This window comes from Vigna radiata, unplaced genomic scaffold, assembly GCF_000741045.1.
Source record: "Vigna radiata var. radiata cultivar VC1973A unplaced genomic scaffold, Vradiata_ver6 scaffold_137, whole genome shotgun sequence".
In the NCBI taxonomy this organism is placed as follows: domain Eukaryota; kingdom Viridiplantae; phylum Streptophyta; class Magnoliopsida; order Fabales; family Fabaceae; genus Vigna; species Vigna radiata.
The window spans coordinates 181,502-200,548 of record NW_014543260.1 but is presented as its reverse complement, the minus strand read 5'-3'; the positions used below and the strand labels follow the sequence as shown (position 1 = coordinate 200,548).

At 34.8% G+C, this 19,047-nt stretch overlaps 1 protein-coding gene across 1 annotated transcript; it reads left to right on the top strand.

Moving 5' to 3' along the window:
* The first annotated feature begins 14,828 nt into the window (after positions 1-14,828).
* On the top strand, positions 14,829-17,409 carry LOC106753528 (MLP-like protein 28). The gene is made up of 2 exons (XM_014635347.2): positions 14,829-15,059; positions 16,914-17,409. Exons 1-2 carry the CDS (start codon positions 14,873-14,875, stop codon positions 17,183-17,185), a joined length of 459 nt encoding a protein of 152 aa, XP_014490833.1. The 5' UTR covers positions 14,829-14,872; the 3' UTR covers positions 17,186-17,409.
* Positions 17,410-19,047: the final 1,638 nt, after the last annotated feature.

Sequence of the window (19,047 nt, the reverse complement as noted above, 5' to 3'; positions counted from 1 at the left end):
ACCTGCATATCAAATACACGTTCAAATTCATTTTCAACAGAACAAACACATGTTGAAATGTATTTTAACATCAAATAAAGTACAAAGTCTAATAAAATACAATCTAATCAAATNCAATGTTTAAATCTAGTAANTAAGANNTATTGTATAATCTAACTATATACTTCGCAGCAGCGTTCCTCATGAATAATAGTGGCTTCTCAGGAACTGGTGTAGTAGTCTTGAATTTCTGCACAAGACAATTCATATTAATTAGTGTATATGAATTCAACATTTGGGAAAAAAATAAAAATTTGTTAAAGTTAAATATTACCGTTTCCCAACCTCTTGTGATGTGAGAACGAACAATATGGGTCATCCAATACATTACATAGTANCCGCACTCATATGACCCATTTTGTCTGTTACACTACAATATATCATCACAGTTGTAAATAGTTAGTGAATAACATTAAAATAAAACAANTATAACAAAATATGGCTTTAGCATATGTCAAACCTTGAGAGAAATCCAAGGAATCTTTCTACTATTAGCAATTGATCTCCCAACCATCATCATACTTGCTGGAATATAACTATATATAAAAAAGGTTTTAGCATTCATTTATATAACAAAGAAAGTCCAAACATTGAGGTTCTTACCGATCAATTGCTTGTTTGAGATGTGTGGGAGGAGGCCTATTCAATGAGCAGAACCACAAAGCATAGTTCTCTTGCATAGACATAACAAGAAGCTGCCAATGGCGCCTGAAATTCATAATAACTTAACTATTATATATTAAAATCACATATGGAACTTTATTATGTTAACAAAGTTCACTTACCCGGATATATAAGGCAAAAAGTATATTTTCTTGCCGCTTCCAAAACTTCTTATCAGATTTGTGTTGATCTGATCAAAATCATTTGATTCATGAATTGATTGGGGATCAATGAATTCATAATCATCAGAACGCCCCAACTTGTTGCTGACCCCAGACATATACCTGAAATCAAAAATTAACTTTGATATAAGGATACTTGATATATAAATCAATTTTATATATAAATAATTGCTCATAGACTTACATCATCCATAGCTGAATAATTGAAATATTCAACTCTTGTGTTCCCGATGCAAGCTCATTGACATCTTGGCTATGAAGGTATATTGGGACCTCAGAGCCTCTCCCAAATACATTAGCATCATACTCAACCTCCAAAGGCTTATCTTCAAGGATGTCAGCAAGTAGATGCAATGAAGCAAGAGGATGATCCTCAGATAGAGGAATCTTCTCCTGTGCTTGTGTCTGTTGTTACATGAAAATATAAGATAAGTTTTGACATCAATAACCTTTAAAATTGACAAGTGTAAAAAAGAATTTCATACCGAGGGGTCAGAAACTGAACCAACCAAATGCTTAGGCCAAGCGATAAAGGACTTCAATGTTTGTTCCACAGTGAAAATTTCTTCTGTGGCCAGAGGAACTAAGGCATCTGGTATGATCATTTCGTCCACTAAGACCTTCACCTCATCCTCTAATAGTTGCATACCATGAACAACAGTCGCTGACCTAAATAGTGTACCACGAGCTACCAGGACCGTCTCGGTATCTTCTAAAATGTATACCAGACATGGACTACCATCGTCCATGTCATCCCCTAGGACGGCTGGTGAGGAACAACTTCCTTTTCCGCTTCTCCCTGTCAGAGTAAAAGTTAGATTATACAAAAGATAGAAATAATTGCACATAAATGTTTATTAAGTTTACCTGTGGGAGGCACAACATGTTCCTGTTCCTGTACAGGAGATGGCACCGGGTGCATGCCATAGGTCTCCAACCGCTGCTGGAACATGGAGCTGAACTCACTAAATAATTCAGCCTTGAGCTCTGATCTAACCTCGTTTTTTATCTCCTCCTTAAGGTCCGCTCGGACCTTTTTTGTGATCTTTTCTGTCATCCTTTCTCTTTGTGCTTCGCTGTATGCATATGAAGGTTGACGATAAGAGCTCCCAAAATAATCTTTAATTCTTACTCCAGGACCAGCAGCACGTACACGTCCAGGGTGCTCAGGTCGTCCAATCGCAGCAGCAAGAATATCCTAGCGACCCTTTGGAGTGAATTGACCTTGGGAGCTCTGCTCAACCAAGGAGTCCTGTAACATTACAAAACATCATTATTCTTTAAAAAGTTCAATGTAGTATGTATAATTACAATACTTATTATTTTAGGAACAGTGATAACTTACAATTCTTTCAGAAATTTCCCGTGCAATGTCGGAAGAGTAGGTGCCCGATGGTCTCATACGAGCCAACTTCCATTTTTCATGTCTAGAAGGTGGAGAAGGAGGCTGAGGGGGGCTACCACCCTGAGATGGTGGTCTAGCATCTTCCTTTTGCTTGAGGATTTTCTCCTCAAGCTTCTTATACCCACCACGAGATAATAGGTGGGGGTTTTTGTTATGAGCACTTGTTCCTTGTCCTTTGCTTCTAATTGCTTGTCACATACACATTAATTAATTAGTTCATATGATATATATTTGTTAATGAGGAATTGAATAATATCAACTATAGTAATCTGTCATTCCTCTGACATCCGACTCTCTTTAAAAAGCCGCCAAGTCTCCTCATCAATTGACTTATATGAACTACATGGAGACTTAAGTTTAAGGTGTCCAAAGATATATCTTGATGTCAACTTACTTTTAAAGTTTCTGAAGTTTTCAGCAACAGTTGACAAACACTTATTTCTAAGTGTTGCGACTTTTGGAATGTCAAATGTCAGCTGAAATAAACATAATAAAGTTGTATCAGTACAAAATTATCAATATAAACAAATTTTAATTCAAATGATATTAACTAACTTACCAATATATCGTTCCATATAATGTTCCGATCAACCTCGGACACATGATCAAAAGATGGAGTGAGAATACTAATCCTATCACGTGCCACTACTCCAAGGTATGATCGGAAGTCATCTGCATAGGGACCAGTTGCCACACCCGTGATGACGTTCACATTCACTGGAGTTCTTGCACCACTATTCTTTCTGATCAAAAGTTATTTCATCGCAGTGGGTCCTCTAGTGGATCTGGTAGGGGGAGCCGAATCCCCTGAAGAATGTGGATGATCAGCCATATATCTGTCAAAATAAATAGCAACAAGAAATATTAATAAAAGACTTATGTAATATCATATAATTTAACAAAACATGTAATAGTAATCATAGGAAATATATAAAAGGAAAACTTATGTGATATTAATAAAATACTTATATAGAAATTGAAAATTCATACATAAAGATATGGATTCATAATATGTATATTCCCTCATCATGATCTGACCGAATTGCATGTGCATCGTCGTCAACTAGAGATTGGAAATCCAAATTTGTTATAGTTTGAAATGAATGGTTGTCAGCAATATGAATATTAATCAGATTGTCTTCGTTAACTTCAATTTGTTTTTTGCCTTGAAGAGCAACATACCAATGGTTAGACATAGGATCTTTGACATAAAAAATCTGAGATGCTTGATGTACCATGATAAACGGTTCGTCTCGGTAACCCACCTTTCGAAAATCAACCAGTGTCATACCTGATTCATCTATTTTCACACCACTCTTATTGTCAAACCACTTACAATTGAACAATGGAACAAAAAACTTGGAGAATTGACGATCGATATTTTTTCATTGCTTTGAATCAGCTGGATGACGAAGCAGCCCGTCAATTTTTCTCTCATCTGCATGCCATCTAAGGTTTTTAACATCTTTGGGATTCGCAAACAAACGCTTAAGTNTGGGCACTATTGGAAGGTACCAAACTACTTTCAAAGCAGATCCATTTTTTTCTATCTGACCATTATCTTCACTATTGTTTTTTAACTTGTATCGTGATAAGCCACATTTTAGAGACTTTGTCAAAAATTCAAACTCTTTCCTATATAAAATGCAGTCATTGGGACAAGCATGTATCCTTTTATACTCCATACCCATTGGACAAAGAATTTTCTTCGAATCATAATTACGAGTGGGTAGTGTATTTCCATCTGGCAACATTTCATTCAACAACGTCAACAATTCTGTAAAACTCTTATCAGTCCATCCATTGCTCGCCTTCAAATTCATGAGCCTTAACACAGCTGATAAACGTGTGAACTTAGTTGAACCGACATACAAAGGTGTTTCCGCATCAGTCGACATCGTGTCATACACATGAGCTTTGGAAAATTTTTCTACGCCGACATCGCGGATCATGTCCTCCAATTTGTCTTCATCCGGTCGATCTTCTTCCATGGTGGAGTTAGTAACATTTTCAGTTTGCGAGTCAGTTGGAAAGTACATTTCTTCGCCGTGCCATATCCATGTTGTATAACATCTTAGGAAACCATCACAGATAAGATGTTCTCTAATTTGGGTTGCGTTCAACTTTCTCGCATTCAAACAGTTCACAGAAGGCCATCTAAACTTCACTTCATCATCACTTCTCCCCTCATTACGTTGCGCAAATTGTATAAATTCCTCTACACCTCTCTCGTACTCAGCACTAATACGTGGTAAATTAATCCAATTTCGACCCATTCCTAAATTTTACATAAAAGGATAAGCTACTAAAAATCAAACTTGCAATTTCATACATACCAACATTATGATTTCACCTAGTGATTACTCAAATATTTTAAGGTTTACGAATTATCATAATTCTACAATTTCTATGTTTTCATATTTTAATAATTATAATAATTATAAAAATTCTAATAAAAATTCTAATATTTCTAAATTACCAAAACAATATATTTTCTATGTCTACATTATCAAACAACAGTAATTGTTATCATGCAAAAAAAATGAAAAAATCATATTGAAAAAAATAAAAAACGATGAAGGGCATCAAATACCTGGAATGGGCACGGCGAGAAGGATGGCGCGACAATGGCACGGCGAGAAGGATGGTGCGACAATGGCACGACGTAAGATGAACGGCAATAGAAGTTCACGATTTCCAAGTGGAAGATTGACGATTCTGATCGGTCAAAACTCTTCCCTGACGTTGAAAATAGCAAATGAACCGAACGAATTTGAGTTTAATCGGTGCAAAACGATGGAAAATTGAAGCAAAGGCGGTGCATCGTCGACGAAGAAGCAAGCAGCGTTTTCTGAAATTGTTTCACGATGTAGGAGACGACACTGTTCGTGATTTTTGTTTTTTTAACCTTCAGAAGAGAATCTGCCACGGTTCTACACTTAACCGCGGCCTATTCATCTGAAAAAAAATAATTCATAATGACATTTTTGAAAATTTTTTTAAACTATATACTGCGGTTGAGCGCCCAACCGCGACATATTCTCTGAAATTTTTAAAATTTACTCAGATCAAGGAATAGGCCGCGGTTCTCAGGTCAACCGCGGCCTATTCCCCGATGTTCTGAATCCCTCAACTGCCTTCCCAACTGCCTTTTGGGGAATGACAGAAGGTAGCAGGGGGAATAGGCCGCGGTTCTCTGAGCAACCGCGACCTATTCCCCCTGCAACCTTCTGACATTCTCCATCAGTTAGCCCCTGCAATAAATTGGCAAGGGAATAGGCTGCGATTGACTAGAGAACCGCGACCTATTCCCCTGCCAATTTATTGCAGGGGCTGACTGTCGCAACCGGAAAATCGCGATGGGACGACGATCCAAAAAAAGAAAATAATTTTGGAAAAAAGAAAAAAGAGATTTTGGAGTCACCACCATAGTTTATTCTGGAAAACTACGGAAAATCCGTAAAATGATAAGGCAAAGTCTACAAAACCAAATTCTGGTTTCGGAAGTTGGTTACGTGTCGGGAAGGTGTTAGCACCCCCACAACGCCTGCCCTAAGGCGGTACCTTTAACTAAATACGCGAATTTGATGTGGTTTGCAAAATGTTTAATTTCCCCTAAAAAATAAAACTCTAAAGAAAACAAAATATTTTTTGTGTTTTTTGTGCCCGACACGGATTGACCTTGCTCCTACGTATTCTTAGTTGGACTGAGAAATCAGAGTTACGTAGTTCTTTAAAACTGGTTGGAAATTTTGTTTGAGGAATTTGTCTGGAAAGTTTGTTTGGAAAATTTTGATTTTTGGGAAAGTGAGCCTAACAAGGACTAGCCTTGCTCCTACGTATCTCCACTTTGGATGGAGAATCAAGGATCACGTAGTTATGGATAATTGCTTAGGAAATGTTTAAGAATTGATTGTTTTTGGTTTTTGAAGATTTTTTTTTATATAAAAAGAAAAGGGTAAAGGTTTTAGCACAAGGCCTACGCGAATGGTCGCACGTGTGCTTTAACCTTTTAAAACAATTTTTGTTTATTTTTAAGAGAAGAAGAAAAAGGTTTTCAACACAAGGCTGACGTGCTTAAACCTCTGAAAATAACTTCTTTTATTTTTAAAAGACGAAGAAAAAGGTTTTAACACAAGGCTGACGCGAATGGTCGCACGTGTGCTTAAACCTTTTTAAAATAATAAATTTTTTAATTATTTTTTATTTATTTTTGAAAGAAGGAGAAAAAGGTTTTCAACACAAGGCTGACGCGAATGGTCGCACGTGTGCTTAAACATTTTAAAATATATTTTTTTATTTTTAAAAGAAGAAGAAAAAGGTTTTTAACACAAGGCTGACGCGAATGGTCGCACGTGTGCTTAAACCTTTTAAAAATAGTAATTTTTTATTTTTAAAAGAAGGAGAAAAAGGTTTTCAACACAAGGCTGACGCGAATGGTCGCACGTGTGCTTGAACCTTTTAAAATATTTTTGTTATTTTATAAAAGAAATTTTATTTTTATATTTTTATGTTTTTATTTTTATTAATAAATGAATATAACACCACACAATAATAAGACAAATACTAGAGTTAAAGAAAATAAAAAGCAAAGACAAATAATAAAAAAAAACCACGGTCCAAGCCCAATAAGAATAGGAGTGCAGAGATAAAAACCAGAGGTGTTGAATAAAATTGAAGCTCTTCTGGTTTAAGCCCAAGCCTTCTCTCTCCAACCTTAGTCTGTNAGGGGTGTATGGCTGAAAATGGGGTGCAGTGCGAAATAGCCTGTCCAGGCCCAATCTTCTTCTTTTTTGTTTGCAGCAGCGGAATGGGCTACAACCCAAATGGAAAGTGGGTGCAAATTGAGTTGTGCATGGTCGCAGGAAGAAAGGAAACAATCCATACTAGGCCTAAGGCCCTTAACCTCATCAGAAACTCATGGGGGTCTCAGCAACTTCACCTCGTTTGCATTCAACTCCGCGACCCAGGTTCCTTACCCTCTCCACTTGCATCCAAAAGAAACTAAGTTGTCCAGAGACCTAGGGTCTCCTTTGAAGAAGGTTGCCCAAGGAGGTTTTGGCTCTCCTGCGCGAGCACTCACCACTGCCTCCGCTGACCGGTCACTGCCATGGACCCTGCCGGCCACCACGCCAAGCTTTTTCGTTGTTAGGGTAAACGCCAGCCGCCACGACACCTCTGTCGGCCACCGCACCTCTCTCTATTCACCTTCCTCTCTTTGCACGAGAAGAATCTCTTCTCCCTCTACCTTAGGTCGTGATGCTATTCACTATGAGGACCGCTGGCGACGACGCCGGTCACCATCGGGGCTTCCCCTCGCACCGTAGCCGCCGTCGAGCCTGCCGCGGGCTAGGGCAACGCCAGTGGTGTTGTTCGCTGCTGGTTTCCTCTCTACTGGAGCGTGTGGGGCTTCCTCTTCTCCCTTCGAATTAGGCTTGCTTTCTAACCGATTCACCACTGGGAGATGCAGCTCCCTGCCGTTATTGTTGATTACCAATATTAGACCACGACGCGGTGGCTGAAGATAGTGTGCTTCCTGCTTGAGGATTCCATTTTTGCTGATGATTGGAGATGGCTCTAGTATAAGATGAAATATTGTGTTGTTTCTATTGCAGGTGAAAGAGTGACAGGGGCCAGTGATGGTTGACGCAGGGGTAAAGGGAATCAAAGACTAGTTGAGCGTGTTGTTGCTGGATATGTTTTTTCTGTGAGAGTTCATAGAGGAATTGAGTAGTGTGTATGATAGAGGAAAAATGGGTTTTCTGTCCTTGCTTGGTTGATTTCATTTTTTTTTTGGTTGACTGCAAGTTGAGGGTGAAGATCCTAATGGGTGATGAAGATGGAGTTTAGGAAGTGAGGAAATGAGGTTTTCTATTATGTGTGATGAGGGTGTAGAATGGAAGAGTAGGAATGGCCAGAGGGTGGGAATGATGATAGCCATTAATCTGTTTTTGAGTGAGTAGTGTATGATGTCTCTAATGAAGGCATTAAGGTTGGTTGGTATGATAGGAAAGAAATGAAGAGAATGGCACCAATAAATGGTGCGTGAATGGGAAAACAGGTAGTGGTGTGATCTCGTCGGCATAATTTCGAGTGCATGGTTCTATGGATTCGCCAATGCTTCTGTGAGCTTTGTCGAAAACGGAGGAATGATTATCAGTGCCTTGATCGGGAAGGGTGATAGAATATGATGGTTGGAATGATGAGGCGTGGTGTCTGTGAGAGGTGAATAATGGAGGACGAATTGTGGTGATGGGTAAATGTGAGTTCTGTGTGATGAATTATGAAGGATGATTATGAAGACGTTGTGTGTAAGGAATGAAGGTGCTGCCCTAAGATTATGGAGGCCTCAGATGAATATGGTGGGTATTGGAGGCCATGGCGAATGGTCCGAGGTGAAAGGTGGGTCTGATGGAAAATGAGAAAATTCCCCCCAGAGGATCGGACTGTGGTTGAGGATGAAATATTCGTTATCTTCCCCCCTTTCAGCTAATCTCCCCCTCGCCATCCAAGTCCATTCCCCCTTTTTCGATTCTCACTCTGCTTTTTTCTTCTTCTTCTTTGTCTTCATCCTCTCTGCCCTTACTTTAACTGTTTTTCCTTGCAAACCCTTTGTCAATTGCAAATCCAAAAATCGCCTTTGTTGTGTCCCTGCCAACCAAATCGGCCTCATCCTTCTCCAGACCACGTTGTCTCTCTCTTTTTTCACAAAACGACAACATCAAAATTCTAATTCCCTTCCTTTTTTTTCTTGTTTCTTTTTTTTTGTTTTGTTTTCTTTTCTCTTTTTCAATTAAATCCAAAAACTAAATCAAATACTAAATAGTAAAACAAAAATTAAAAATAATAAAATAAAAATAAAATAAGACAAAAATAAAAATTAGTCCTATTATAGTCACCCGGACGAAATTGGGTGTTGACACTGACTGATGGGGAATGTCAGTAGGTAGCAGGGGGAATAGGTCGTGGTTGTTCAGAGAACCGCGGCCTATTCCCATGTTATTAAATTTTTTTCCTGATGTGGCGCCAAAGACTGATGGTTGACTGGGGTATATGTCGCGGTTAGGAGGGGAACTGCGACATATATGTTCGAATTATTTACCAAAGTACCACCGCACACCATTATGCGGCGGTTTCTGGTAAACCGTGACATAATGTGCGCTCTATAAAACCTATTTTTTACTAGTGATCGTAATTGTAATTCTCATGGATAATGTCAATTTTATTTTTTTGCTTGATGACAATTGATATGTACGGTATTGATCGACAAGTCATGTGTTATAAGTTTTTTTTGTACAAAGAGGTCAAACCAATATCTCATAAGAAAAGGAAACTAGAAGATGGAAGGAGGATATTGGCTAAAGAAGAGGTGGATAAGCTTCTAACTGCATCATAGTAGATCACTATACCACCCAATTAGCTAATAATAGTTAAAAAGTCAAAGACAAATCGAAGATTTGCACTAATTGCATAGACTTAAATAAAGCATACCCATGAATAATCTTCATTAAACTTGAGAGCTAGTATGCGGTGAGGCAAAAAAATGTGGAGTTTTTTTAAATGTATAATATAGATACAATCAGATCTAAATGCTTCCACACAACAAAGAGAAAATTACATTTTCATGGAAAAAGGAAACTATCATTATGGAAAAATTCCCTTCGGCCTAATAAATGTTGGTGCCTAATTCTAAATATTAACGGAAAAGATCTTCAAATATTTTATTAGCTATATGTGAACAATATGGGTGTAAATAGAGTGGCAATACAAATCGCCATGTTATGCTTTGGACATGTCCTGTTTTGACCCATCTCACATTTGACCTATCAAAATTACCTTGGAGTAGATGACTCGCATAAAATGTTTGGGTTAAATAGTTTGGCTTGTCCTACATAATTATGATATTACAAGCTTAAAGATGAACTCACATACATTTAAAAGAATTGAAAAGCCTAACACAATCTTTTGTAAATTTTTAATCATACATTTGAGTAGCTTATCAGAACAGCAATTTAAAGTACATATTTAAAAATAATAATTTACTATTTATTATAAATAAATAAGGAAACATGTTATTACAAATATATTAAAGTGAACCATGAAATGAAATCTAAATTTTTACTTGTAAATCTATGGTATTGATGAAATAATGAATGAAAATATTCAATCATATTTAACAAAAAAATAATACTACACAATACTTGGAGTATGCACTGAGATATATGAGGATAAATGACAGGGTAAAATGCAACTAATAGATTGTATGAGATTTCAAAATGCAAAGAAAAAGCATTTGAGGAATTAGGAAGGTGAAATAATGACTAAGAAATGTTTGAGGGAAAACGCCCAAGAATAAATTTTATTGTAGGTGCGACTTTCGATAAGGAAACAGAGGATACATGACAATACATGGTTAAATTTGCTTATATGAAAATGCCAAAAAGAAAAATTATACTGGAGAGGACACTAATATATCTATCACCTTTTGTAGAATAAAGGTTTTATCAACCGTGCAACATTTCACATGGAGGTATTGTTAGATAACGTATCAACGAGGACAAAGCTAACTAGTAGGGGTAGGATTAATGAGAAATAAGAAATATGTAACCATTTTTTTTTATCTCCTGTGAAATAGTTCAAAAAGATTGTAACATGTGTGATAGATGGATTGATGTGAATCCAGTACATCACAATCAACCCAAGTACCATTTTCATGATTTGGTACTGAATGGAAAAGGAAATATGACTTAGGCGATAGTATGAATTATTAAGAAATGGTTTTTAAATTTAATTCAATTTCATAAAATTAGTTTGAAAAATAAAGTTTACATCTCATTTATATATTATAATTTGGTTTTAATGTGAGAATTTTTTTGGAGTCTACGAAGACAAATAAATAAGATTACTACAAAAGAGAATGTTATTTAGTAAAGATTATTTTATTGAAAGTTATAAAAAATTCTAGAAATTGATGACTTCAGATGATTTCCTCTGACTCTCACTAGTGCAAAAACGCCTTGAGGAGCTGTCTGATTGGCGCGACGTGAAGGCCAGTAAAGCTCCTCCAAGCTTCTCCGACGAGAGATACGCAGCGGAATATGTTAACAACTTCTAGATTAAGAGAGAAATCGGACGAAAACTCGATATCGACGCAGAATCAGAGAAGAACAGACTAGTCAGAGGAGGACGCGTGGTTGTAACGTTGACGCAGGCACAAGGATTGTGGCAGTGGAGTAATGGATCTCCGTGGAGGAGAGAGAAGCATGGTGGAGTAATTGGAAAAATGAAATAATAAGGTGTGCTTGGAAGGTGGCTAGAGGGAGTCTTTGGACTCTCTAGCCTTCTAACTTTCAAGAGAATAGTTTCTGAATTTAGAAAATTCTATTCTCATTAATCTCAAAAGTGAATAGTACAAGTGAGGAGCTGGGTATTTATAGTGACCCATGCTCCTTGCAAGCTACACTACAGATACAATAAAATGTAAAAAGAGGACTACATGAGACAGGATTCCATCACGACGTTTATGTGCCTGTAATTAATGTTATTCACCAAACTTGCAGGCACTTCGACGTCCAGTAACAGGGCGTCGACGTCTAAAATGTTATAGAAGTTGGCTCCCCAAGACAACCGTCGTCTACTTCCCTGACAGGAAATGAAAGGTCAATCCGATCAGTGTCGTAGACGTCGGCGTCCCGTGTGTCCGACGTCTAATGTGCATGCAAAAGGCAGATTAAAAGTTATCTTGGACGTCATATTAGTGAGATAGCTGACGTCTAAAATGTTATAGACGTTGGTTTCTGTACCAACCGACGCTGCATGTCATGTGAAATAAACCGTAGACTTGTAGTTTCGCGGCATTGCATTCCAGTTTTTGATAACATCGCTGTCTTCCTCCTCTCATTTTTCTCTCTTGCGGCATTGCATTCTAGTTTCTAATAACATCATCGTCTTCCTCCTCTCCTTTTTCTCTCTTGTGGCATTACATTCCAGGTGCGTCTTGTTTTTTTATTTAAACCATTTAAACTTTGTTCAGTCCAATTATATTAGTCTTTCATCTATTATCTTCTGGTTCAACTGATTAAAATTTATTTTCCTTGTGTTGTGTTTTAGTGCAGTTTTGTTCCTCTCTTGGGGTAACGTAGTACCACATTCTGCCTTTGCTAGCTGCCTCCCAGAAAAAGCGGCGTCTTTTGGATTTCTTGTGGCGTTTTGACCCAAAAATGACCTTGGGTCGTTGCCTAGTTATCGTTTCACCGTAAGTTTTCCCTCTTGCGGTTGAAAATGGAACTAAGCAAGAACCCAGGTTCGGTTTTGGGTTGAAATGTCATGAGAAATTCAAAAGACGCAAGCTTTTTTTTTGGGGGAAACTAGCAAAGACAGAGTGTGCTACTAGGCTATCCAAAGACAGGAACAAAACTACACTAAAATACAATGACTATGTTAGATGTCGGTTAATGCATACACCGACGTCTATAGTGACATTAGACGACGGTTAGTAACATGTTCGAAGTCTTTATGTGCTCTTAGACGTCAGTTAATGCTTACTCCGACGTCTATACAGTGCCCTTAAACGTCGGGTTAGCCCTACACAGACATTTAGTGACGTCGGACATGACACTAATATAAATGTCTGTTATATGGAAGTTCAACGTCCCATTAACGTCACCCATAATGACGTTGGTTGTGAAAAAGACGTTAAAAGCCCAAAATAACATACGTTTAAAGCCTTTTCTGCACTAGTATCTTTAAATGAATATTACAGTGAGGATTTTAATTTTTTTCTAAAAATGTTTATAACTTCCTCGTATTATAATAATTTTTTCCTTTCCTTCTCGTATCTTTTACATTTCAACCCTCTCAAAATTTTATACCTAATTTTTTTCTCCCCAATTCCAAAATAATCTGTACCTAAGCATTACCCCTTTTCAAAATTTTATACCTAAATTTTTTCTCCAAATTCCAAAACCATCTATATACCTAAGCCGTACCCCAAAATTTTTTACCTCTCCCAAATTTTTCATTCCCTTCGTCCTTTCAAAATTCCGCAGTTCTTTCACCCTCTCGAAACTTCTTAGTATCATGTAATTCCATTTCTTCCTTTCTTCTTTCTTCCTATTTTGTTCTTTCATTTTCCTTTCTAATTTTCATTCTTCTATATTCCGTTTCGATTTAACAGAACCATTTGTGACAATGGAGCTGCAACAATTGTTGTGTGGATCAGTGAAGTGAATAGCAGTATGTAAAACTCCGACTAATAATATTACGGTCCACCACAGGCAAAGAGGAATTCATACTTGAGTTACCGTCTTCCTAAAACCTATATTAACCTATGATTTGTTTGAGATTTTCATTTGCTTTCTTCATTCGGGCTTCAAAATTTGAAATCCTAAACTGCATTTAGTCTTGTCTCTAAGAGATGGTGTTATGTTTCCTTTATTCTTAATTATTTCAATGAAAAGATTATTTTCGTTTTTTACTTTTTTATATTAATATCTTATTTAATTCGATAATCATAATATAGATATTTTAACTTGTCTCATTTTCATCATTATTTTAGGTATTTATATTTTAGTCAATAATATTTAACTGTAACAAGATTTATATTATATAACAAGATTTATTAATGAGATATAAAAGGTTTATCAAGATTTCTGACACAAAACAATGAGCACAATTTACTTTCCCTGTTTATAAGCTTTAAAAAACATATAACATGATCTTAATGAGGTTAAAAGAATATCTCTGTCTTCATGTGTCATGTACCAAAAATGAACAAGTATGGAATGAGAAGGAAAAAGATGTATTTCCTTTTTATATAACATATAAATGGTCTATGATTCTTTTAGATACCAAGTCCAATTAATTCTGACTATTTTTCTCTTACTCTCTGACAACTTATTTTAATTTCATTTGCTTTTTTACACAACACTTTATTTTACTTTTTAAGTCCAATTAAATAGTTTAATTAAATAAAATAAACATCTATATTAAATTAATTTTATTTTAAGAAAAATAAAATGTTACAGGAGTAAATTTCAACGAATTTAAATTAATAAAATCTGAATAATTTGAATTTCATTTACTGTTATTGAATGCGATTCATAAACATCATTTTCTAAACCTACTTTCTTGTCGGTGGAAATTACTCCTAGAATATCCATATCCATAAGAACTTCTGAAACTGATTAGAGTTTTGTATTGTGCAACACTCCATTATTAGTAAACTGTCCCATTCAACAATTTTTATGATAGAAAAAAAAACTAAAGTAATTAATTTCATATTAAAAAATTTAAATAGTAAATCAATAATAAGCATAACATGTAAATAAAAATAAAAATTATAAATTAAATTACAAAACTGCCGGCTTTTTCTCTCTTCTAAACTAATTTATATAAGTTTTTAAAAGAAAATAAAAAAAAAATTATCTTTCATTAATTTCTAGGGTTTACTGACAGAGATCCCAATTGAATAATCTGTGAGGAGTTAGGTGGATTATGTTACTATATAAATGGATGCATTATTCTTGAGCATCCTCATCCTTGCTCTCTCAATTTCTTGCTTCTATCTTATTTCTTCATCATCATGACACATTTTGGTAGAATCACCACTGAAATTGGTGTTCATTCAACTGCTGAAAAGTGGTACAACCTCTTCGCAAAAAGCCTCCATGATGTTCAACACCTAAGTGATAGTATTCATGCAGCCCAGCTTCATCAGGGTGAAGACTGGCATCACCATGAGACCGTCAAACACTGGACTTATAAAATAGGTAATTAATATGCAAACAAAACTTATGAGAAGACTTTCACCATTAACTATATTTTTCTTTCAATATATATATATATATATATATATATATATATATATATATATATATATATATATATATATATATATATATATAATTACATATGTGTATGTGTGTATTCTGTAATTGTCTTAGGTTTATGTATCATTTTAAAGGTATAATTTTCATAGGAATTTACTGACTTAGTTCCACTTGTCTTTAGAGATGAGTGAGTTAGTACATTATATATAAATTATTTGGTCATATCATATGTTTTCTTATTGAAAACAAATTATAAATAGATAGAAATTTCATGTTAATATCAATTTATATTTCACGTTCATTAAATATAATATATATCAATTTGTTCATTAAAAATAATATCAATTTATAGTATATAAATAAATGTAAATTTTATTTTTAATTAAAATTTAATTAATATTTAATTTCATGTTCGAAATACATATATTTTTATGCAAATAAATTAATTTTATGAAATTGAATAAGATTTAAAATTCAATTAAAGACCGAAATTGCTTGAAAAAAAAGTTCAACAAACATTTTGAAATGTTCAGTAGACATCTCATTATGTTTAGGTAGTTTATTGATAGTGTATGGTATATGGCATACGTCTGGCGGTCAAAAGAATGAACCGATGAGTCCATATGTTGTGGTGAGTAAAGTAAATCGTTTTATCTATGGATTGTAATTAGATCAGCGTCTAAGTTATTGATATTATGTCATAACAGGACCAACGCTTGAATTATGCTTAATGGGCTAATAATTTAATTGGGCCAATAACTTGATTGTTAGTAAAATAATAACGGAATGATTCAAGATATTTATAATTGATAATGGTTTCTAAATAACAAATCGAGAAAAATGTAAGTTGGTATTATTTGATTCATTAGGTAGCCTATAAATATAGAGCTAAACCACAAAGGTAGACACTTTTCACTTAATACTGAATACTCAATTGTGAGCAGAAGCTCTTTGAACAGACGTCTAACTTGAGCTTCGGAGTACCTTTTGCAGGTGCTCACCCCCAATTTGGAAGTGAAGGAAGCAAAGCAGGTGATCCAAGCAAAGAAAGGCAGGAAGAACACGTCGAAAAGGTTTTCTGTAGGGATATTTGTAGGGCTCAGAGATGTACCTTTTCGACCTATTCTTCCTGCCTTTTTATGCTTGGATCACTTGCTTGGCTTCCTTCACTTCCAGATTGGGGTGAGCACCTGCAAAAGGCACTCTGATTCTCAAGTTAGACGTGTGTTCAAAGAGCTTTTGCTCACAATTGAGTATTCAGTATTTAGTGGTTTAGGTCTATATTTATAAGCTACCTGATGAACCAAATAATACCAACTTACCTTTTCCTCGATTTGTTGTTCAAAAATTGTTATCAATTATCAATATCTTGAATCATTCTTTTATTATTTTGCTAATAGTCTGGTTATTGGCCCAATTAAATTATTAATCCACTAACCATAATTCAAGCGTGGGTCCTGTTATGACCTAACAACAAAAACTTAAACGTTGACCCAATTACAGCTCATTGTAAGTAAAACGATTTATTTTAATCACCACAACATATGGACCGATGGATCATTCTTCCGACGGCCCGGCGTATGCCATATACCATACAGATAATAATAAATTTTAAAGGATTCACTCATAATTTCATAACTTCGAATATGAAATTTGGAGTGATAATTAAGAATGTCTAAATAAAGTGATAAAGAATGTGGTCGAGTTCATTGCTATAACTCTTCTTTTTTTAGTGTATAACTCTGATAAAATATTTTGGTGACTGGTCTGATAATATTGGTTGTGAAAGAACAGATGGAAATGTTGAAAAATGTCTTGAGAAGATTGAATCTATTGATGAAGAGAAGAAAACAATCAACTACAAGCTTTTCGGTGAAGACATAGACCACAGGTTTAAGGTGTTTAACCTCATATTTCAAGCAATTGATAAGGAGAACGGTGGTGCTATTATCAAATGGACCATTGAATATGAGAAACTTAATGAAGAAGTTCATCCTCCATATGGCTACATCGAGTACCTGCACAACGGCACCAGAGATATTGATAGTAATCTTGTGAAGGCATAATTCCAAGAAGAAATTTAAAGTAAAAGAAGAAATAATGTAGTTATTGGCCCTTATAATAATGGTTGTGATGTTCGAAGAGTGTTCTTATTATCATGTAGGTCCTTTGTTTGAATGGAATAAATTTGCATGAACATGTCAGTGCTTTGAAGTGTGTAATGCTGCCTGTGATGCATATAAATGAATATGTATGCTTTGCAACAATATAAAAGTGCTTGTTGTTTAGAGTCGATTGTTTTACTATATATTTTGGATGAATTTTAATATCTGTTTGATTACAACACTTTCATGAATTTGTTATTAGTTTTTTAAGTTTGAATAAAAATAAAAAAAGTAATTCTTCAGACTGTACAATATATTTACTGAGATAACACAGATTTTGTCCAGCTGAATTTTGACTTTCAATTGGTCATAATTTGGCGTAAAATTAGTCGAAATTTAGCCTTTCAAGAAGCGAATTTTGACCTAATTTATTTACTTATTTTTTCAGGATATTTAAATAAATAAGAAAGAGAAAAAACTAAAAAAAATAAAAAATAAGATGACTTGAAAAAAATTATGGTTTAATATTTTATAATTATAGTTGTTTTTTGTAAAATTAAAATTAGTAAATGTATATTCATTTAGTAATAGTAATCTATTTAATAATTATTCTGGAGTAAAAAATTAGAAAAACAAAAATAGGTAATAAGATGATATATGAGAAATTATTTGAAAGTTTAAACTTATGGTGGTTTAATATAAAACTAAATTTAAGAAATGTAATTTTATTTATTAATAAAATTTTAGTTCAAAATAAGTAAGTAGTGGAAAATAGTAAAATAAAAACAGATAATAGGATTATCTAAGGGAAATTAATTGAATAAAGTTTAAAAATTAAGATACTTTAAAGTAAAATTAAAATTCAGAAACATATTGTTATTTAGTAATAGTTTTTTTACCAACAATAACAAATATATGAATAGGAGCAATAACCCATATACAAAAAACAAACAAAGAAAAAAACCATCAAGAACAATTCTAAACCGTACATCATTGTCCCCAAAATTGTTGTCCATTGAATTGTAAGAATATAACAAAACCAGAAGAAGACTCCTGAGACATAGACTTGATTTGTTGCAAGTTTGGTTCCTACATAAAATCATAAGCAAACGACCACCCAGCTGTATAGGTTACATAACCAGAAAACAAAACGAGTCATCTCAAAAAAACTATTCGTATTATCTTGATAGGTTCTTACGATGCAAAATCTAAAATGGGCTTAAGTAATGCAAGCACCATATACGGATAACAAAGAACATTGCATTCATGTCATAAAATATATCAATCCACTGATACAAGGGATAAGAAAAACAAAGTCTTCCACCAGTCCGAACCAAAGTGCCTAATATATGTTAAAGGCACAAAGATTGTAAACATATGATTGGACACAAACACCAATCAAAATAAGAAAAAATTGCTTTATTTTTCGGTTGAACGGATGATAAGGACCGAGAATACCACCACCCCTTCTTCTCGATACCGCCTTTCTTTTGTAAAACCAATCGGAAGTGACCTGTAAGAAACACTTCGACAACGTCTGACGCTCAATTCAGGTAGGTCTCAAGAAAGCCAAAATAATGATTAGATTTCAAAAAGTCTCCTTACTTGGACTTTAATCTCATATTTATAGACTTGATTTTCAATAATGATTAGTAATGACTAATAAATACCATATCAATGCCTGTTATTTGATCATTAAAATCATACCGTCTGTTGCTGATAGTATTAATTAACCTTTAACGTCCATCAATTGCAATCCAGCAGAAACTTGTTCCACTCTGTCATCTTCGCCGGTCGGCTCGCCTTTTTGTCGAACTACACCT

Bases quoted from the DNA above. Each gene is read 5' to 3' on its own strand.
- LOC106753528 (XM_014635347.2), top strand. From the start codon at position 14,873: ATGACACATTTTGGTAGAATCACCACTGAAATTGGTGTTCATTCAACT. The intron at 15,060-16,913 runs GTAATTAATATG...GTGAAAGAACAG, and splicing joins ACACTGGACTTATAAAATAG to ATGGAAATGTTGAAAAATGT.